The 23747-nt window shown below is 41.8% G+C and overlaps 1 protein-coding gene across 3 annotated transcripts in view; it reads left to right on the top strand.

Annotated features, from left to right (window-relative positions):
- The window catches only part of NCAN (neurocan), a 380863-nt gene that overhangs the window by 180464 nt on the left and 176652 nt on the right, over positions 1–23747 (top strand). For all 3 annotated transcript variants that reach the window (XM_069767704.1, XM_069767701.1, XM_069767702.1), the window contains exons 4-6: positions 16813–16987; positions 17890–18017; positions 18708–18995. In XM_069767704.1, coding sequence (XP_069623805.1) covers positions 16813–16987; positions 17890–18017; positions 18708–18995 — 591 coding nt within the window. The remainder of the gene's footprint in view (positions 1–16812; positions 16988–17889; positions 18018–18707; positions 18996–23747) is intronic.

The raw sequence follows: 23747 nt of genomic DNA, 5'->3' as shown, positions 1-23747 counted from the left end.
ATGTAACCAATTTTTAACCCAAGGGTTTGGGACTGCTATTACCTCAGGAGGATGCAGGAAGCTCCTACTGTGACATTTGGGGGAAACAAGGACCAAAGGTGAAAATGGAGATTGTGGTGTAAATACAGGTAGAAATAAAGCACAACTCTGTTATTACCACAATAGATAAAAAAGAGGCAGCTTGTGTTTATGCCACCATATTAACTGGATCCTTAAAATAACTGTTAATTTCAGCTATCTTTTCATAACTAGCTGACATACCAGCATACATCTATATATATAATTGTCTAAGGGTTTTTCCGTCTGTCTGTCTGTCTGTCTGTCTTTCTGTCTGTCTGTCTGTCCTGGAAATCCCGGCTCTCTGATTGGTCGAGGCCGTCAGGCCTCGACCAATCAGAGACCGGCACAGCATCGACGTAGAAATCCCGCGTCTCTGATTGATCGAGGCCGCCCAGCGACGATGATGTCATAAAGGACGTAGAAATCCCGCGTCTGATTGGTCGAGGCCGCCAGGCCTCGACCAATCAGCAACGGGCACAGCGACGATGATGTCATAAAGGACGTAGACATCTCACGTTTCTGATTCAGCGACGGGCACAGTATCGACGTAGATGTCATAATGGTTGCCATGGAGACGATGATGTCATAAAGGTTGCCTCGACCAATCAGCGACGGGCACAGTCTGCCGCGAATTCTGGAATCATCATTGTCCATATACTACGGGGACATGCATATTCTAGAATACCCGCCAGGCCTCGACCAATCAGCAACGGGCACAGCGACGATGATGTCATAATGGTTGCCATGCCGACGATGATGTCATAAATGTTGCCTCGATCAATCAGCGACGGACACAGTCTGCCGCGAATTCTGGAATCATCATTGTCCATATACTACGGGGACATGCATATTCTAGAATACCCGATGCGTTAGAATCGGGCCACAATCTAGTCTATATATATAATTGTCTAAGGGTTTTTCCGTCTGTCTGTCTGTCTGTCTTTCTGTCTGTCTGTCCTGGAAATCCCACGTCCCTGATTGGTCGATGCCGCCAGGCCTCGACCAATCAGCGAAGGGCACAGTATCAACGTAGAAATCCCGCGTCTCTGATTGGTCGAGGCCGCCAGGCCTCGACCAATCAGCAACAGGCACAGCGACGATGATGTCATAATGGTTGCCATGGTGACGATGATGTCATAAAGGTTGCCTCGACCAATCAGCGACGGGCACAGTCTGCCGCGAATTCTGGAATCATCATTGTCCATATACTACGGGGACATGCATATTCTAGAATACCCGATGCGTTAGAATCAGGCCACAATCTAGTAAGGAATAACACTATTTCTGACCATTAAAACTGCATATTTCACCAGTTTTCCTCTCTGCATACATTATGTCATATTTTCAGCTGTCTCTGAGCTAGTGACTGGGGACTAGCTGCTATACATAGTTACATAGTTATATAGTTACATAGTTATTAAGGTTGAAGGAAGACTATAAGTCCATCTAGTTCAACCCATAGCCTAACCTAACATGCCCTAACATGTTGATCCAGAGGAAGGTAAAAAAAAAACCCATGTGGCAAAGAGTATGCTCCACCTTGGGGAAAAAAATTCCTTCCCGACTCCACATACGGCAATCAGACTGTCTTCCATACACTGCACAGCACTCATAGAGGGATTTCTGTTCCTCCTTCTTTGTAGCATATGAGACAGCAAAGTAGCAACTTAGAGGACATTATACAGTATGACTAAGCTGTGCAACTGTGCATCCAGCACTGGAGTGAGGTAAAATAGTAGCTTGAAGGTTCAACTTCATTTTCTTTTTTCTGACTAGTTTCTCACTGTGCTGAGTGCTCCTCATTCTTCCGCCCATGTCTTTCTACATAGAGAATAATGGGCTGTGTAATCTTGCACCTCACTGAGCAAGGAGATCAAGGCAAGACAGATTTGGACTGCTTTTCCGAGTTTATAGTAAGCTCAGGAGGCAGAGAGTGGAGAAGTGGCTCATAAGTTGAGAAAGAAGCAAATTTCTTTGAAGGGATTTATTACAAAAATTCCTGTATTTGCCTCTATTATTGATTTATTCAAATCTTGTTAAAATGACAGTAACCATATGCCTCTGCAATTTTATTTATAATTAGAAAACAATTTTCAGCCTGTGGTTACTTCAAAGAATAGTAGTTTTTATGTCTGTATGTTATTCCCCCCATAACCCAGAATTGTATCTATTATTAAGGTGTGGTGTGGCAATAATCCTTTAAACTTTTTAATAAAAAGTGTAACCAAACAAAGTTCAGCTTTCAGAATAAAAAAAGAATCATAATATATGACATTCTTTAGAACAGAAACTGTTACTTTCTTTGCCTTCTCTGACAATGAGACTGGTAATGGTGAATGGTAGTGCTAAAATTCCATAAGGAAACATAGCTGTTGATATGCCAGCCATAAAATGAGTTTAATTTATTTTTATGACCAAGCTTTTTAAAATTTCATGAACAGTAAGGGTTTTTGTGTGCAGCTCTAAGAATTGTATCTCAATAAAGACTTGAGTTTGGCCAGCCAAGAAGAATCAAAGCCGATGTATATAGTTTTTGTAGACAAAGGATCTAATCGAGATCTTCACTTATCTTTCTTTCATAGAAATATTCCTCCTTTCTGTCCTACAGAGACAGATCATTTAAGATCATGTCATTGGCCATTAATTTGAAAGAACATTATTTATTCTTAGCAAAGATGAGAAGTGCTAGATCAGTGAGGATCTGACAATCCCTAAAACATTTTGCCCCAATACTGAGCATTGTTTGGAGGCCAATTGAATATTCAGATGTATTGAAAAATATTTTATTGGAAGGTTACAGATAAATGATATACAACTGAAATGTGTGGGTTTACTTATCCTAGATGGATACTGACTACCTAAAAGCCTTTGTTATTTGTAACTATTTTTCAATGGATGTGCGCTGTCGTCTTGTTAATGGCACGGCTTCTCATTGATCCCTCTCCACCACGCATGCTTATAATGTGCATGCGCAGGCAGAGAAGCTGGAAGCATGCTACTCCCAAGGGCATTCTGCCTCTTTATTAGAAGACGTTTCTCTGCATCTTCATACTCTATTATTGTCACACTGCTCTGGTCTGTTTTTTGGGGGGTCAATGTTCTTTTTCATTTCACAATGTGTTTTAAAAATATAAAATAGAAATCTTGTAATTTTCAGATTGGCTACCCTGGCTTTTTTCGACTCAAACTTCCTGTACTTTCAGGAAATCCATGTCGATTCTCCTAGGTAGACTTGTTCACAGTTTTAGAATAATCTCGGTAGGCAGGTTGTCACAATCATCTTGGAGAACTAAACACAGATTGTCTATGGATGTAGACTTGCGCAAATCCTCGTGTCTCTTCATGTAATTTGAGACACTCAGTGATGTTATCATATCATCACTTTCAGCACTTCTTGTTCTTCTTTACATTAAAGACATTTTTTAATAACATTGGTTATATATTCGGGGTATTTATCCTGCTGCAGGCTACATTTGGAGACAAACAGATGCCTCCCTGATGGTAACATAGTAACATAGTAACATAGTTAGTAAGGCCGAAAAAAGACATTTGTCCATCCAGTTCAGCCTATATTCCATCATAATAAATACCCAGATCTACGTCCTTCTACAGAACCTAATAATTGTATGATACAATATTGTTCTGCTCCAGGAAGACATCCAGGCCTCTCTTGAACCCCTCGACTGAGTTCGCCATCACCACCTCCTCAGGCAAGCAATTCCAGATTCTCACTGCCCTAACAGTAAAGAATCCTCTTCTATGTTGGTGGAAAAACCTTCTCTCCTCCAGACGCAAAGAATGCCCCCTTGTGCCAGTCACCTTCCTTGGTATAAACAGATCCTCAGCGAGATATTTGTATTGTCCCCTTATATACTTATACATGGTTATTAGATCGCCCCTCAGTCGTCTTTTTTCTAGACTAAATAATCCTAATTTCGCTAATCTATCTGGGTATTGTAGTTCTCCCATCCCCTTTATTAATTTTGTTGCCCTCCTTTGTACTCTCTCTAGTTCCATTATATCCTTCCTGAGCACCGGTGCCCAAAACTGGACACAGTACTCCATGTGCGGTCTAACTAGGGATTTGTACAGAGGCAGTATAATGCTCTCATCATGTGTATCCAGACCTCTTTTAATGCACCCCATGATCCTGTTTGCCTTGGCAGCTGCTGCCTGGCACTGGCTGCTCCAGGTAAGTTTATCATTAACTAGGATCCCCAAGTCCTTCTCCCTGTCAGATTTACCCAGTGGTTTCCCGTTCAGTGTGTAATGGTGATATTGATTCCTTCTTCCCATGTGTATAACCTTACATTTATCATTGTTAAACCTCATCTGCCACCTTTCAGCCCAAGTTTCCAACTTATCCAGATCCATCTGTAGCAGAATACTATCTTCTCTTGTATTAACTGCTTTACATAGTTTTGTATCATCTGCAAATATCGATATTTTACTGTGTAAACCTTCTACCAGATCATTAATGAATATGTTGAAGAGAACAGGTCCCAATACTGACCCCTGCGGTACCCCACTGGTCACAGCGACCCAGTTAGAGACTATACCATTTATAACCACCCTCTGCTTTCTATCACTAAGCCAGTTACTAACCCATTTACACACATTTTCCCCCAGACCAAGCATTCTCATTTTGTGTACCAACCTCTTGTGCGGCACGGTATCAAACGCTTTGGAAAAATCGAGATATACCACGTCCAATGACTCACCGTGGTCCAGTCTATAGCTTACCTCTTCATAAAAACTGATTAGATTGGTTTGACAGGAGCGATTTCTCATAAACCCATGCTGATATGGAGTTAAACAGTTATTCTCATTGAGATAATCCAGAATAACATCCCTCAGAAACCCTTCAAATATTTTACCAACAATAGAGGTTAGACTTACTGGCCTATAATTTCCAGGTTCACTTTTAGAGCCCTTTTTGAATATTGGCACCACATTTGCTATGCGCCAGTCCTGCGGAACAGACCCTGTCGCTATAGAGTCACTAAAAATAAGAAATAATGGTTTATCTATTACATTACTTAGTTCTCTTAGTACTCGTGGGTGTATGCCATCCGGACCCGGAGATTTATCTATTTTAATCTTATTTAGCCGGTTTCGCACCTCTTCTTGGGTTAGATTGGTGACCCTTAATATAGGGTTTTCATTGTTTCTTGGGATTTCACCTAGCATTTCATTTTCCACCGTGAATACCGTGGAGAAGAAGGTGTTTAATATGTTAGCTTTTTCCTCGTCATCTACAACCATTCTTTCCTCACTATTTTTTAAGGGGCCTACATTTTCAGTTTTTATTCTTTTACTATTGATATAGTTGAAGAACAGTTTGGGATTAGTTTTACTCTCCTTAGCAATGTGCTTCTCTGTTTCCTTTTTGGCAGCTTTAATTAGTTTTTTAGATAAAGTATTTTTCTCCCTATAGTTTTTTAGAGCTTCAATGGTGCCATCCTGCTTTAGTAGTGCAAATGCTTTCTTTTTACTGTTAATTGCCTGTCTTACTTCTTTGTTTAGCCACATTGGGTTTTTCCTATTTCTAGTCCTTTTATTCCCACAAGGTATAAACCGCTTACACTGCCTATTTAGGATGTTCTTAAACATTTCCCATTTATTATCTGTATTCTCATTTCTGAGGATATTGTCCCAGTCTACCAGATTAAGGGCATCTCTAAGCTGTTCAAACTTTGCCTTCCTAAAGTTCAATGTTTTTGTGACTCCCTGACAAGTCCCCCTAGTGAAAGACAGGTGAAACTGCACAATATTGTGGTCGCTATTTCCTAAATGCCCAACCACCTGCAGATTTGTTATTCTGTCAGGTCTATTAGATAGTATTAGGTCTAAAAGTGCTGCTCCTCTGGTTGGATTCTGCACCAATTGTGAAAGATAATTTTTCTTGGTTATTAGCAGAAACCTGTTGCCTTTATGGGTTTCACAGGTTTCTGTTTCCCAGTTAATATCCGGGTAGTTAAAGTCCCCCATAACCAGGACCTCATTATGGGTTGCAGCTTCATCTATCTGCTTTAGAAGTAGACTTTCCATGCTTTCTGTTATATTTGGGGGTTTGTAACAGACCCCAATGAGAATTTTGTTACCATTTTTCCCTCCATGAATTTCAACCCATATGGACTCGACATCCTCATTCCCTTCGCTAATATCCTCCCTTAAAGTGGACTTTAGACAAGACTTTACATAGAGACAAACCCCTCCTCCTCTCCGATTTTTACGATCCTTTCTAAACAGACTGTAACCCTGTAAGTTAACTGCCCAGTCATAGCTTTCATCTAACCATGTCTCGGTTATTCCCACTATGTCAAAGTTACCTGTAGATATTTCTGCTTCTAGTTCTTCCATCTTGTTTGTCAGGCTTCTGGCGTTTGCGAGCATGCAGTTTAGAGGATTTTGTTTTGTTCCAATCTCCTCACTGTGGATTGTTTTAGAAATGTTCTTACCTCCCTTCTGAGTATGTTTTCCTGGGTCGTCTTTGTTCGAGTCTAATGTTTTTCTTCCCGTCCCCTCTTCTTCTAGTTTAACGCCCTCCTGATGAGTGTAGCGAGTCTTCTGGCGAATGTGTGTTTCCCAGGTTTGTTGAGGTGTAGTCCGTCTCTGGCGAGGAGTCCATCATACCAGTAATTCACACCGTGGTCCAGGAATCCAAATCCTTGTTGTCTGCACCATCGTCTTAGCCAGTTGTTTGCATCAAGGATCCTGTTCCATCTCCTGGTGCCATGCCCGTCTACTGGAAGGATAGAAGAAAAAACTACCTGTGCATCCAGTTCCTTTACTTTCTTCCCCAACTCTTCAAAGTCCTTGCAGATTGTCGGTAGGTCCTTCCTTGCCGTGTCATTCGTGCCAACATGTATCAGAAGAAATGGGTGGACGTCCTTGGAGCTGAAGAGCTTTGGTATCCTATCGGTCACATCCTTGATCATCGCACCTGGAAGGCAGCATACTTCTCTTGCAGTTATGTCCGGTCTGCAGATGGCTGCTTCGGTGCCTCTCAGTAGTGAGTCTCCCACCACCATGGTATTGCATGGTGGATAAGTATCTGCCTGTATTTCTCAGCATTGAGGATGCAATTATTTCTTGCCAAATACCCAACTTCATTTGTTGAAATGCAGCCTCAAAAGTGAACCTCCACCATGCTTAACTGCTGTCTGCAGACAGTCATATTTCTGTCACTCTCCGGCCCTTCAAAGTAAAAATTACCTTCTGTTCAGGCCAAATATTTAAAATCTATAAGCATGCGGCAGAGATTAAAGGCACTTCCCAAATATATATCAACCCAAACAAAGCAAAGGAAGCATAGGCCAAGGGTAAAACTAGAAAATCTTTATTAACAATAAATTAAAAAATAAAGTAGATAACGTAAAAATGGAAATACAGATACAAAAAATATACTGCCAGCTATAGTATTCCAATACCTTAAAGACCTGTGTCTTCTGGTAAATAGAGCCTATTTCTAACTATTTTGCCTTTACCGTTAGAAAGCTACTTAGCTATCAGATAGATTACTGTTTTTTTCACTCTATAAGACACACTGGACTATAAGATGCACCCAGGTTTTAGAGGTGGAAAATAAGGAAAAAAAAATATTTGAAGCAAAAAATGTGGTAAAATATTTAAAGGGACTCTGTCACCTAAATTTGGCGGGACTGGTTTTGGGTCATATTGGCGGAGTTTTCGGGTGTTTGATTCACCCTTTCCTTACCCGCTGGCTGCATGCTGGCCAAAATATTGGATTGAAGTTCATTCTCTGTCCTCCGTAGTACACGCCTGCGCAAGGCAAGATTGCCTTGCGCAGGCGTGTACTACAGAGGACAGAGAATGAACTTCAATCCAATATTTTGGCCAGCATGCAGCCAGCGGGTAAGGAAAAGGTAAATCAAACACCCGAAAACTCCGCCCATATGACCCAAAACCAGTCCCGCCAAATTCAGGTGACAGGTTCCCTTTAATAACATAAGTAACATACTGTTATATGTGGTGTTATGATATACAGAGTGGGCCATTTATATGGATACACCTGGGTGGGCCATATATATGGATAAACCTAAATAAAAATGAGAATGGTTGGTGATATTAACTTCCTGTTTGTGGCACATTAGTATATGCGAGGGGGAAAACTTTTCAAAATGGGTGGTGACCATGGTGGCCATTTTGAAGTTGGCCATTTTGGATCCAACTTTATAAATGGCCCACCCAGGTGTATCCATATAAATGGCCTACCTTGTATAATAGTATGGTATTATGTTGGAAGCTAAGGGTAGAAGATGATGCTGTCGGACCAGTGTGGTGTCTGTAAAGTACTATATGAAGACGCTGGAGGGTGAGTATAAGAATGAGGGCAGAGGCCTTATATTTAAAGCACTCCACTCCAGCACTGAAAAATAACACTGGACTGCTGCTTTAAAATCCCATGAGAGAACTATAACTCCCAGCATGTCCTGCAGATCCTTGGCATCCTGGGAGTTATAGTTCACCACAGGAGAGGTAGAGTGCTTTTTTATGTGTTGTAATTGCTAAACTTTTAATTAATTCTTACTTGTACAGGTTGTGCTCAAATCAGTGCGGTCCTGCAGCCATCCAGCCAGCCACACTAGAAAGGCGAAAGTATCTCCCTCTACAGCTTACAGGATCTTTGGTGAGGTGTTGTGAATTCTGCTCTTGGGTTCCCTCCAGTGGTTGTAGGTGGGAATGCAGTTGTCTCTGACTCGCAGTCCTGGCCAGGTGTATCGGATGATTACAATTCTGACTGGGATATTTAGGTGTGCAGGATCCTTTAGCCCTTGCCAGTTGTCAATGTTCCTTGTGAAGTGTTGGATCACTTTCTGGCTTCTCCTGCTTGCTGCCAAATTCAGCAAAGATAAGAGTTTGGTGTTAAGGACTGGCGGAACGCACCAAGTATAGATGATATGAAACTAGGTGCGTTCGCAGTCCGAGGTCCACCGTGCAGGTATAAACCCTGCTGCTAGTAAGACGGACTATATGGCGGTACTATAAGTATACACGCACGGGTTAACTTCACCCTGCGTGAAGGAAGCGATCCTGTTGCATCACAGGACCGCGGTACCGCACATAGAGCGCGAGCAAGAAGTCAGCGAACACAACCCCAACACAGGATTGAAGTCCGATTAGACCACTTGCTGGCACAACACCGCAACTGGGTGTGTAAGGAAACTATTAAATAGTGTATAGAGGCACGAGAGTGCATGCGGTGCCGCACTGACGGACGCCACTAACCACCCAGGCTTGGATAAGGAAAGCGCAGAGGAAGCGCACGGCGCCGTACTGGCAGACACAGCAACTGGACGCTGTGATGTGTGTTACGTGCAGATGGCTAGTCGGGCGCTAGATAGCTACCATCATCCGCGAGCAGTCAACAACACTAGGGAGGGATACTTAGGAGCTTTCATCCATCGACATACATCCATCTACACACACACATTATAACAAGACAATACTAGCGCATGGCCGTGCGGTCATGCGCAGTTTATATAGTTGCAGCACAGGAAGCAGCTACAGAAGTTTTGCCCTTTCAGGACCTGCCAAGAGGACCAATGGGATGTGCTGCAGTGCCTGAGCATGTGACCCTCGATCTCCAATGGGAGATCTTGCCCTGGGCATGCTCAGTGTGTGCAAATAAGGACTTAGTCCCAGAGAAGCCCGCTCGCCGCAGATCAGTGCAGGGTACAACAGGAGAGCCAGAAAAGGCAGCAGTAACCCCCTGCACAGAATCAGTCCCAGCAAGACTCTGGGAGCGACGCCTCCGCTGAGCAGAGCCCACTGTGGCCGAAGCAGAATGGGAGACCGCAGCAGACACGGATCGAGATTCCCCCTGTGCAGCAGAGGAAACTCGACTCCTAACATTTGGTTTTTGTATCTGTGGCACACTGCTGTGTGCTTGTTTCAGTTTTATGCCTGCTCTGATTGTAGGATTCACTGGAGTTGCAGATTTACGTTCCTACATCTTTTAGTAGATGTAGGAAGTTTTTTGTATATTCTGCTGTGTATGTTTTGAAGGGTTTTAATACTGACCTCACAGAACTCTGTCCTATCCTGTCCTATCTAGCTAGAGTGGCCTCCTGTGCTAAATCCAGTTTTTCTGCCTGTGTTTGTTTTTTCTTCTCTGACTCACCGCCAATATTTGTGGGGGCTGTCTATCCTTTGGGGATATTCTCTGAGGCAAGATAGTATTCCAATTTCCATCTTTAGGGGTATTTAGTCCTCCGGCTGTGACGAGGTGTCTAGGTGTGTTAGGTACACTCCACGGCTACTTCTAGTTGCGGTGTTAAGTTCAGGATTGCGGTCAGTATAGTGGACACCTTCTCCAGTGAAAGTTCTCATGCAGCTCCTAGGTCACCGGATCATAACAGTGAGGTAATGAAGGGCTGGAGCATCACATGACTGCACAGAGCCCTCCTTCTTATTACCTCACCACAGGTCCTGTAAGAGGAAGCTGCATTATTTCTAGTGCGGTGTCTGCAGGACCTGTGGTGATATAATGAAAAGGGAGGGCACTGTGCTGTCATTTGATGCTCAAGCCAGCCCTCTTCTTTACCTCACTACAGGCCATATAATGATGGGAGCGCTCGATATCAGCACAGCCCGCACTATGCTGTCAGGTATGTGACTGCGGCACACTCTCCTGTGGCACCCTGCTCCTGCCAACTCCTCCTTCGGGCACACATTTCCCCAGCCACTACAGGAATCTGGTGCTGCGGAGACCATGTAGGTTTACTGTTTAAGTGAAGGAATATTCATTTGCGGCTCCCCACCCACTGCTCAGTGCTGACAGGTGGGCTGGGAAGGGGCTAATGCATATTCCTTCATTTTAAGCATTGGGACCACATGGTTTCCCCAGCGCTGGATTCCATCAGCAGCGACATTTTCCTGCCTCCTGCGAGTGCGATCCCTTTCCACCGCTGCTCCCTCCCCACATGTTACATTCGGACCATAAGGCGCACCCCACACTTTCTTTCCAAATTTGGAGGAAAAAAGTGCGTCTTATGGTCCAAAAAATATGGTGCTCCTCAGTTATTTTATTAGTATCAAAGTGTGGCTTCCTTTGAAACTTATTTGTAGGAATTTGTATATACTACTTTGGATCCAAGAAGTATCGCTTCTCCTTGCGGAAAGTGACAGGATAAGCATGTCGAGGTGAGGAGACTTAAAGTCGCAATGCTCCTCTGGGAAATATGCAAATTGTCTCTCCAGAGAGGACTAGAACTCTAGTGCCACCTTTTGGAAGTAGCAATCCTGACAGTCAATATCGACCCTTCAATGAGCCTTGTCACATGAGTTAGGATAATAGTAAAACCAGAATCTCAATTTGCAGACACTGTGTTTCGGGGTACTGCCCCTTGTCAGTGCAAAGTGGAGATCTTGTTTGGCTGATTGAGTGACGGGCAAAAACCAGCATAGGCTAAAAGCTGTTAACAGAGACTGACGACAATGACATACCTGGTCCCCACTGACATCACTGACCGTGAGTGATAGGATGCCCAGTCAGGACATAAGCCTGCACAAGCACCGATGGGAAAATTGGGACATCCGCTGTGAGTGGTTTCCCTTTGTACCTGAATCGAGTTGTTTGTTGTTCCTGTACGTTGACAGGGAGAAAGACTGTGCTCTGTCTGGCTCATCGTTTCCTGACAAACCGATCACCAACCGGACCACAAGGAATCACCGTCACTGCCAGGATCCAGGACGTCATCTTTTCCAGGACCATACTGGCCCCTTATGCGCCACTGCTTTGGCGCCAATGTCCACATCCTGAACTAACCACATTCTGAAGTCATCAGACATATAAGTTTGCTATCCTTGAACTTCCTACCCTATGCTTCACACCAGCTTCCTCTGAGTTACATCCCCTGTGTTCCTTTATACTGTTTTATCTGTTTCCTCCTTGCAAGGAGTATACCTGTTAAATTAAACCCCACATTAACACTTGCTCTTCCTCCGACCCGTTACTGCATTTTCCTACCTGCTCACACTAGCATGATGTATTTTTCATCTGCTTCACTAAGTTTCCTTTGCCCAGAGGTGTATCTAGCTCCTCCTGCATCCGGGGCAAAAGATCAGTTTGGCGCCCCCCCCCTCAGATTTTTGCCCCCTATAATCTCCTCAGATTTCTTCTGCCCCCATAATGTCCTCAGATTTCTTCTGCCCTCATAATGTCCTGATTCCTGCCTCCATCCCCTCCCTTCCCGAGTGCAGTTGCATGTGGTGGAGAAATCTGAGGAACATATGGGCGGATGGGGGCAGAAATCAGGACATTAGGGGGGGGCAGAAGAAATCTGAGCACATTATGGGGGCAGAAATCACGACATTGCACCCATCCAGCCCCCTGGCCTTGTTTCAGTCCTCACATACAGTTAGGTCCATATATATTTGGACAGAGGCAGCATTTTTCTAATTTCGGTTATAGACATTACCACAATTAATTTGAAACAAAATAATTCAGATGCAGTTGAAGTTCAGACTTTCAGCTTTCATTTGAGGGTATCCACATTAAAATTGGATGAAGGGTTTAGGAGTTTCAGCTCCTTAACGTGTGCAACCCTGTTTTTAAAGGGACCAAAAGTAATTGGACAGTTTAAATAATTTTAAATACAATGTTCATTTTTAGTACGTGGTTGAAAACCCTTTGTTGGCAATGACTGCCTGAAGTCTTGAACTCATGGACATCACCAGACGCTGTGTTTCCTCCTTTTTGATGCTCTGCCAGGCCTTCACTGCGGTGGTTTTCAGTTGCTGTTTGTTTGTGGCCTTTCTGTCTGAAGTTTAATCTTTAACAAGTGAAATGCATGCTCAATTGGGTTGAGATCAGGTGACTGACTTGGCCATTCTAGAATATTCCACTTCTTTGCTTTAATAAACTCCTGGGTTGCTTTGGCTTTATGTTTTGGGTCATTGTCCATCTGTAGTATGAAACGACGACCAATCAGTTTTGCTGCATTTGGCTGGATCTGAGCACACAGTATGGCTCTGAATACCTCAGAATTCATTCGGCTGCTTCTGTCCTGTGTCACATCATCAATAAACACTAGTGACCCAGTTCCACTGGCAGCCATGCATGCCCAAGCCATCACACTGCCTCCACATTGTTTTACAGATGATGTGGTATGCTTTGGATCATGAGCTGCAGCACGTCACTCGACTTTTCTCTTTCCATCATTCTGGTAGAGGTTGACCTTGGTTTCATCTGTCCAAAGAATGTTCTTCCAAAACTGTGTTGGCTTTTTTAGATGTTTTTTAGCAAAACCAGTCTAGCCTTTTTCTTCTTAATGCTTATGAGTGGCTTGCACCGTGCAGTGAACCCTCTGTATTTACTTTCATGCAGTCTTCTCTTTATGGTAGATTTGGATATTGGTATGCCGACCTCCTGGAGAGTGTTGTTCACTTGGTTGGCTGTTGTGAAGGGGTTTCTCTTCACCATGGAGATTATTCTGCGATCATCCATCACTGTTGTCTTCCGTGGGCTCCTAGGTCTTTCTGCATTGATGAGTTCACCAGTGCTTTCTTTCTTTCTCAGGATGTCCCAAACTGTAGATTTTGCCACTCCTAATATTGTAGCAATTTCTTGGATGGGTTTTTTCTGTTTTCGCAGCTTAAGGATGGCTTGTTTCACCTGCATGGAGAGCTCCTTTGACCGCATGTTTACTTCACAGCAAAACCTTCCAAATGCAAGCACCACACCTCAAATCAACTCCAGGCCTTTTATCTTCTTAATTGAGAATGACATAACTAAGGGATTGCCCACACCTGTCCATGAAATAGCCTTGGAGTCAATTGTCCAATTACTTTTGGTCTCTTTAAAAACAGGGTGGCACATGTTAAGGAGCTGAAACTCCTAAACCCTTCATCCATTTTTAATGTGGATACCCTCAAATGAAAGCTGAAAGTCTGAACTTCAACTGCATCTGAATTGTTTTGTTTAAAATTCATTGTGGTAATGTCTATAATCAAAATTAGAAAAATGTTGTCTCTGTCCAAATATATATGGACCTAACTGTAGTAGTAGATAGCACAGACCACATAGTAGCATATAGGACAGCCCAAACAGTAGTATACAGCACAGCCCACATAGTAGTATACAGCACAGCCCACATTGTAGTATACAGCACAGCCCACGTAGTATATAGCAGCCCACGTAGTATATAACACAGCCCACGTAGTAGATAGCAGCCCATGTAGTATATAGCAGCCCACGTAGTATATAGCAGCCCACGTAGTAAATAGCAGCCCACGTAGTATATAGCAGCCCACGTAGTATATAGCAGCCCACGTAGTATATAGCAGAGCCCACAAAGTAAATAGCAGCCCACGTAGTATATAGCAGAGACCATGTAGTATATAGCAGCCCACGTAGTAAATAGCAGCCCACGTAGTAAATAGCAGCCCACGTAGTATATAGCAGCCCACATGGTATATAGCAGAGCCCACGAAGAAAATAGCAGTCCACGTAGTATATAGCAGCCCACGTAGTATATAGCAGCCCACGTAGTATATAGCAGAGCCCACGAAGTAAATAGCAGTCCACGTAGTATATAGCAGCCCACGTAGTATATAGCAGAGCCCACGAAGTAAATAGCAGCCCAAGTAGTATATAGCAGAGCCCATGTAGTATATAGCAGCCCATGTAGTATATAGCAGCCCACGTAGTACATAGCAGCCCATGTAGTATATAGCAGCCCACGTAGTATATAGCAGAGCCCATGTAGTATATAGCAGCCCACGTAGTATATAGCAGCCCATGTAGTATATAGCAGCCCACGTAGTATATAGCAGAGCCGATGTAGTATATAGCAGCCCACGTAGTATATAGCAGCCCATGTAGTATATAGCAGCCCACGTAGTATATAGCAGAGCCCATGTAGTATATAGCAGCCCATGTAATATATAGCAGCCCACGTAGTAAATAGCAGCCATGTAGTATATAGCAGCCCATGTAGTATATAGCAGCCCACGTAGTATATAGCAGAGCCCATGTAGTATATAGCAGCCCACGTAGTATATAGCAGCCCATGTAGTATATAGCAGCCCACGTAGTATATAGCAGAGCCCATGTAGTATATAGCAGCCCATGTAATATATAGCAGCCCACGTAGTAAATAGCAGCCATGTAGTATATAGCAGCCCATGTAGTATATAGCAGCCCATGTAGTATATAGCAGCCCATGTAGTATATAGCAGCCCACGTAGTAAATAGCAGCCATGTAGTATATAGCAGCCCATGTAGTATATAGCAGAGCCCACGTAATAAATAGCAGCCATGTAGTATATAGCAGCCCACGCAGTATATTAGAGCCCATACCTTGTCCTCCCAGCCAGGCTCTGCATCCCCCCTGCCTCCGCAATCCTTTGCTCCAGGTGCTGCATAGTGCACACTTCCTGTTTAGCGACGCACGGCTCATTCTCTGGGCACTGGACGGGGTCGGAAGTCACTGCGTATCCATGGCGACGCATTGTGGGCAGCTCTCGTCTCCAGCAGCTGCAAAAGTCCCAGAGCTCTGTGCCGCCTCCTCTTCTAGCGTGCACCTCGGGCCACAGATGCTTGCCTCAGGGGCAATGTTTGAGAATTCCGCGGACGGGGAGCCTCCTCCTTGGACCACCGTATCAGGTGGCCTGCTGGCGCCCCCTTGTTGGCTGCGCCCGGGGCACATGCCCCGGCTGCCCCCCCCTGGATACGCCACTGCCTTTGCCAACCACTGCATCTGCTGTCCATTTCTCGGTGTCACTTCAAAAATAGCAGATTTTGAAACTTGAGTCTGCTTTAAAGTCTTTGCCTGCGAGACCCCTTGCTGAATCAGCAAAGTACCCTCTGTCTTGTTGCTGTACTCAGTCTTGCTATACTGTTTGACCTGTGAAATGAAACTGTGTTCCGCAACCTCACCTTCTATTAGCAGATTTTGTCTGTTGGTCACCCAGTTTTACATGTCATATACATCTGTTTCTGCTTTAGTTAATGACCATGTTACAACCTACAAGTGAAAATGATGATCATTATCCCCTGTGTGATATAAGTGATTGCTCATACCTGACTATAATCCTACAAAATCCCTAACTGTACAGGTGTACCTAGAAGAATTAATGGTTTGATTCTACTTTGGAGGCCAAAGGGCGGTCACACGAAATATGGATTTGATTTCCATTTATCTGTTGTTTATTCACTTTACTTATTTTTAATTGATGAAAATAAACTGTTACCATTTCTATTTTCGAAAGCATTTTTCCACGCCAGCCTAAAACTTTTTCACAGTACTGTATTTGCAACACAAATGCTCGATTTAATAAATAAGTCATTTTCTGATCATAGCTTCCCTTTAAGTGGGAATCTTGCTGCAAAATAGTTATTCTAGAAAACTCATTGAGCATTGCAAAGGCTAAATAATGACTACAGTAGGTGGGATCCAGCTTTTATCTTTCATTATTTACTATACTCCTTGATGTGCCTCCGCTCCATATTACATGATAGGTGAGGCATTCACATTGAAATGTTCTCTGTGCCAGCTTCAAAGCGACATATAAACAGTGCTGCTTTGATAGATCTCTCCGTGGTATTATGGTGCATTGTAACAAAATGCTGTAAGCAGCATTATTATTCCTGCACACTTGGAAGTTTGGGATATTGAAATATATAAGAGTAAGCAAATCATGAATTAATTCACGGTATCATGCTGGGCTATGATGTTATCTGTAAAGCGGCAAAGAGAAAACCTCTCTTTTATTCCTTCCTAGGTTTGGTGTTCCATTACCGGGCTGCTAGTAACAGATATGCCCTGACGTTCCCCGATGCTGTGCGCTCCTGCGAGGAGAACTCCGGTGTCATCGCATCTCCAGAGCAGCTGCAGGCTGCATTTGAGGATGGCTTGGACAATTGTGATGCAGGATGGCTATCTGACCGAACTGTCAGGTAAGATTGTTACTGAGAAAATATCTAGGAAAAAGCTACAAAAATTAATATTTACGGTAATGTACGTAGCTAGTCTGAAAGTAGGAATTTAGTAGAGATACTACAAATTGAGATATTTTATATAATCATTAAAGCTAAAAATATGCAGTCCGTAAAAGTCATTGTCATAGGGTATAATGCTCCTTTTTTCTTGATGGGGTAGACCCTTTATGATTATTTTCACAAATGTGCTGTAAACTGCACTAAAAGCCAATTATTCATACATTATTATTACAGATCAGCACTAGCGTCTTCTTTTGTAAAGGAAGTTTTTGTAGTACAGACAGTGCACAAATCTCGTCCGGCTGGAGGGGCATGTGATTCAAAAGTTCCATAAACAGGCTCCATCGAAAGACATTGGGCACGCATGGCACATGCACTACTTGCACTACCCTCTCTATCAGAAGACGCTAGGGATGTAGTTATACTGTGGGGAGGGATGGCACCCTATAGCCCAGGGGGCTAAAAACGTCCCATAAAAGGATTCCAGTACTATTAAAGATCCTTGGTAATTATGTGCCCTGTTGGAGATTTTGCATTGGGACCCATGAGCTGCAAGGTATGCCACTGGGAGTTGCTGAAAGAGCCAATGACAGGCACATAAAGATTTGTAAAGCACTTTCCTTTTGCTGTATGATCCAGTGTTGCTGACATTTTAAAATAATCTCGATTGACATTTTTGCTGCTAATATATCTAAACGCATCAGAATCAACTCTTCAGATTCCCTGCAGAGCAATCAAACGGAAATGACACTGCAAGAACAATATCTGAAACCTGCAGGGCAGATTAACTGGACGTTCCATGACTTTTTCTAATAACAACATAATCATTAATTCTTCATTTTTCTGTTTTTATTCTAAAGATACCCAATCAAAACACCCAGACCTGGTTGCTATGGAGACCGAAATAATGTTCCTGGCGTTAGGACATATGGAGAGAGAGAACCGCAGGAAACCTATGACGTGTACTGTTACACTAAAAGCCCCCTAGGTAGCTTTGCTATTGCATTAAATTACAGTCTTTTACCATTGAAGTGGTTGATTAGCCTAAGAACAAAATTCTCCAGTCACTTTACGACACTACAGAATGCCAAATCATGACACTTTGCAATGTGTTACGCTGTTAGGCTGCTGTCACACTGGCAGTATTTGGTCAGTATTTTACATCAGTATTTGTAGCCAAAACCAGGAGTGGGTGATAAATGCAGAAGTGGTGCATATGTCTCTATTATACTTTTCCTCTATATGTTCCTCTCCTGGTTTTGGCTTACAAATACTGATGTAAAATACTGACCAAATACTGTTAGTGTGACGGCAGCCTTAGAATTCCCCTGTATTCCCCATGCAATTTACATACTTGCGGTCACATGCCATCTAGACTTTCCTCCACTAGAACACTGTGAAGCGGAGGGGAGTCTAGTCAGCATGTGGCTTGCACGCGGCATACAGGGGAACCATGACAATGTGCGCATTGCACACTAACACAATCCAGAAATCTGTAGTCAAATAAAGTGACTGTAGACCTTTTTCCTTACATTGGATAAACCATTTCATATTTCAATAGTTTCACTAAAGCCATGTGATTTCATCTTTGTAATAGACTTATGTCATGTCATTCATTATTATATATAAAAAAGCAGCTTATTTTTTCTGTTAACTTTTATGGTCTCTTTATTCACAGGCGATGTTTATTATGTGCCTGAAAGAAGCTCTCTGGAGCATGCACGAAACGTATGCTTGCTTGATGGAGGGTCATTGGCCACTGTGGGTCAGCTGTACGCTGCTTGGAGAAATGGATTGGACCAGTGTGACCCAGGATGGTTGGCAGACAGTAGTGTTCGCTATCCAATAAGGAATCCACGGAAAAACTGTGGTGGAGAAGAGCCAGGGGTCCGAACATTATATCAATATCTAAACCGAACAGGATTTCCTCATCCTCAGAGGAAGTTTGGCGTTTATTGCTTCAAAGGTATTATATGCTATAATTATTTATGTAATATTATATTCTATTACATTGTATTGTTGTGACAGAAATAATACTTTTCGTGCTGTGCAGAATTTACAGAATAAAATATATTTGTCAGAGATCTGATACCTGATACCTGATACCTGAACAGTGGGGAAAATTTGTTCTGTACTTCATTATGTGATATTTTGAAATACTGATGTATTGTATGAAATATTCGCCATGCGCAGTATACTTACAGTGGGGAAAATAAGTAACTGTGACAGACAGAATCTAGAAATAAAAACCAGAAAATCACATTGTATGATTTTTAAATAATTAAATTGCATTAAATAAGTATTTGATCACCTACCAACCAGCAAGCATTTTGGCGCTTACAGACCTGTTAGTTTTCCTTTAAGAAGCCCTCCTACTCTGCGCTCATTACCTGTACTAATTGCTCTCGTTTGAACTTGTGTAAAAGACCTGTCCACACAATCAATCACTGTATGGAGGAGTGGGCCAAAATCCCTGCTACAGGGTGTTCAAACTTGGTCATGAACTATAGGAAATGCTTGACCTCTGTAATTACAAGCAAAGGTTTCTGTACCAAATATTAAGTTTTGTTTTTCTATTGTATCAAATACTTCATGCAATAAGATGCAAATAATTATGTAAAAATCATACAATGATTTTCTGGATTTTTTATTTTTTAAGATTCTGTCACAGCTGAAGTGTGCCTATGATAAAAATGACAGACCTCTCCATTCTTTGTAGGTGAGAAAACTTGCAAAATTGGCAGCGTGTCAAATACTTATTTTCCCCACTGTATGTATACTGCACATGGGGAATATTTCATACAATACTTCAGTACTTCCAAAAAGCACATAATCAAATACAGAACCAAATTGCCAAATTGACAAGATTTGGGGCGGCATGTTCTTTTTTTTCTAGGAAATCAATACATTTTTAAATAAACAATGAGAATACAGTTTTTATACGTACATGGCTACAAATTTGTTGCACAGCCTTTTTGTTAGGCTGCGTTCACACGCTCCGTTCAGTATTTGGTCAGTATTTTACATTAGTATTAGTAAGCCAAATCCAGGAATGTGTGAAAAATTCAGAACTAGTGCATGTGTTTCTATTATACTTTCCTCTGATTGTTCCGCTCCTCATGTTGGCTTACAAATACTAATGTAAAATACTGGCCAAATACTGAATGTGTGAATGTGACCTGAGGCTCTGTGTTGTTATATGCACCATACCGTTCTTTTTTTGCCATCACAGAAAGCCCAACAGACTTAATTTAAGTCAGTAGATTCTATGATGTGTTTGGTTAATAGATTTGGTGAGTGTTTTCTATATTTACTCTTGGCAAATTACTGGTTCATATTTAATACAACTACAATGGGTTGTTTTTTGTAAAATGTGCATGGATTTCTGCAAACATTCATATATACCATTCAAAACCTATAGAAACTAGAGATGAGCAAATCTTTCAAAACTCAAATTTGCCAGATTTGCCAACTTTTCTTGAGGTAGTTTGATTTGCAGCAAATCAATTCACCATGAGTTGAAAGTACTCAAATTGCCCTGAAATATGTGAATGACACTATTCTCTTCAGGGTTTTATTGTTTTCTCTCCATATTTCGATGGCTAAGGTGAGACATCCTCTCAATTTCCAGATTTACAACAAAATGATTGCTGCATTCACTGTTTCTGCTCTTATAAGAACAATAATAGTTTTTTCTAATTGGTTGTACTATAACACGTGATACGATAGCTGGATAGCTTTATGGGTAAAGCTGCTCGATTTCATCTGAGATCCCAATGAAACTTCTCAGACTGATGCAGTCTTCTGCATTGTGTGAAATGGTGATTCTCATGAAACAAATCGCAAATTGTGCAAATTTGCCAGGTTCAGCAGACTTCTAAACATTCAACATGGTTCGTTTCACATTGACTCAATTTGCTCAACTCTGATAGAAACACTTTCTGTTAGGCTGCCATCACACTAACAGTATTTGGTCAGTATTTTACATCAGTATTTGTAAGCCAAAACCAGGAGTGGGTGATAAATACAGAAGTGGTGAATATGTTTCTATTATACTTTTCCTCTAATTGTTCCACTCCTGGTTTTGGCTTACAAATACTGATGTAAAATACTGACCAAATACTGCTAGTGTGACGGCAGCCTTAAGAATCAGTTAGATTTTAGAAAAAGGATGGAATTAATAAAGCTTCAGTACTGTGCACAACTGAAGAGTTGAGAGAGATGAAATAGTAATATTATACTTAGGCTTTTGTCTAAATTTCTGATTAATATATTTTCTCTTCTTCTTCTAGCACTATAAAAGAAATAACTGAATGTGCCTTAGGGTTGTATTGACAGCAAAATAATGTAAATCTATGAAAAGGTGATATCTAACACAATTCTGTATCTCCATGATGATACAATTGGACCTTTACTTTCATACTGCTTTAGTTCCTTTCTCAAATGTGTTTCTACATAAACCTTGTTATTTTTCAGATTTTCACTTTCACATTTTGAAGTGCCTTTTGTGAGAATGACTTTATTGGTAGAGCATAGCTGTTACTTAGCGCACAGATAGAGATGCCAAGGTAGCATGTTACACAAAGGTTGCAGCTCATCTAAAATAACACCACTAGAATATTGTATTCATGCATATTTTAATAGTTTTCATGTAGATCTCCAGTACTTTAAATAGGTATTTACAATACAAAGCTTATATACAGTGGGTTTGGAAAGTATTCAGACCCCTTTACATTTTTCACTCATTGTTTCATTGCAGCCATTTGGTAAATTCCAAAAAATTCATTTTTTTTCTCATTAATGTACACTCTGCACCCCATGTTGACTGAAAAAAATAGAAATATAGAAGTTTTTGCAAATTTATTAAAAAAGAAAAGCGAAATATCACATGGTCATAAGTATTCAGACCCTTTGCTCAGTAGAAGGACCATTTTGAGCTAGTACAGCCATAAGTCTTCTTGGGAATGATGAAATAAGTTTTCCACACCTGGATTTGGGGATCCTCTGCCATTCTTCCTTGCAGATCCTCTCCAGTTCCATCAGGTTGGATGGTGAACAATGGTGGACAGCCATTTTCAGGTCTCTCCAGAGATGCTCAATTGGGTTTAGGTCAGGGCTCTGACAGGGCCAGTCAAGAATGGTCACAGAGTTGCTCTGAAGTCACTCCTTTGTTATTTTAGCTGTGTGCTTAGGGTCATTGTCTTGTTGGAAGGTGAACCTTCGGCCAAGCCTGAGGTCCGAGGACGCTAGAAGAGGTTTTCATCCAGGATATCTCTGTACTTGGCCGCATTCATGTTTTCTTCAATGGCAATCAGTTGTCCTGTCCCTGCAGCTGAAAAACACCCCCATAGCATGATGCTTTCACTACCATGTTTCACTGTTGGGATTGTATTGGGCAGGTGATGAGCAGTGCCTGGTTTTCTCCACACATACCGCTTAGAATTATCATCAAAAAGGTCTATCTTCGTCTCATCAGACCAGATAATCTTATTTCTCATAGCCTTGGAGTCCTTCACGTGTTTTTTAGCAAAGTCTATGCCGGCTTTTATATATTTTGCACTGAGGAGAGACTGCCGTTGGGCCACTCTGCCATAAAGGCCCGACTGGTGAAGGGCTGCAGTGATATTTGACTTTGTGGAACTTTCTCCCATCTCCCTACTGCTTCTCTGGAGCTTAACCACAGTGATCTTGGGGTTCTTCTTTACGTCTCTCACCAAGGCTCTTCTCCCACGATTGCTCATTTTGGCTGGACGGCCAGGTCTAGGAAGACTTCTGGTGGTCCCAAACTTCTTGTATTTAAGGAATATGGAGGCCACTGTGCTCTTAGGAACCTTGAGTATTGCAGAAATTCTTTTGTAACCTTGGCCAGATATGTGCCTGTCTCTGAGCTCCTTTGCCAGTTCCTTTGACCTCATGATTCTCATTTGGTCACAACTGAACTCCAATGAAGGAGTAGAACCATCTCAAGGAAGATTACAAGGTAATGGACAGCATGTGACTTAAATATGAGTGTCTGAGCAAAGGGTCTGAATGCTTATGACCATGTGATATTTCAGTTTTTCTTTTTTAATAAGTTTGCAAAAATTTCTACATTTCTTTTTTTTCAGTCATTATGGGGTGCATAGTGTACGTTAGTGAGAAAAAAAATTAACTTTTTTGAATTTACCAAATGGCTGCAATGAAACAGAGTGAAAAATTTAAAGGGGTCTGAATACTTTCCGTACCCATTGTACTTATTTTTCATATACATACAATTTTTGCTATACTTGAGAGTATATACTATTTTGACCATACTCAAGAATATGTTTACTTGTTAGTGGCTACCGTTGGTTAATAAAATCATAATAAGTTTCAATCCGCAATGTTCATTCTTTTATTCATTTTCCCATTCTCTGAGGTGCAGCTTGCTTCAGGTTTCTGCTTTTTAATTTGTGGGAATGTCTCTCCCAATAAAATAGACTGGATGTGTGGTCTGTGTAGGCAGGCTAATGAGGTTTTCAGGACTAATAAAAGCCCAATGCCAAAAAAAGTTGGAACGATGTATAAAATGTAAAGTAAACAAGAATGCAATGATTAGGAAATCTTTTATAATCACAATTTATTATACACAACAGAACATTGGAGATATATCAAAAGATGAAAGTTAGACACTTTTCCATTTCTTTTGAAAAACTTAACTAAGTTGTAGTTAAGTTAATACAAGAGAAGATAGTATTCT

The sequence above is a fragment of the Ranitomeya imitator genome, chromosome 1, assembly GCF_032444005.1.
Source record: "Ranitomeya imitator isolate aRanImi1 chromosome 1, aRanImi1.pri, whole genome shotgun sequence".
In the NCBI taxonomy this organism is placed as follows: Eukaryota; Metazoa; Chordata; class Amphibia; order Anura; family Dendrobatidae; genus Ranitomeya; species Ranitomeya imitator.
The sequence above is the reverse complement of the archived record's forward strand: the minus strand, read 5'-3'. Positions and strand labels throughout refer to the sequence as shown.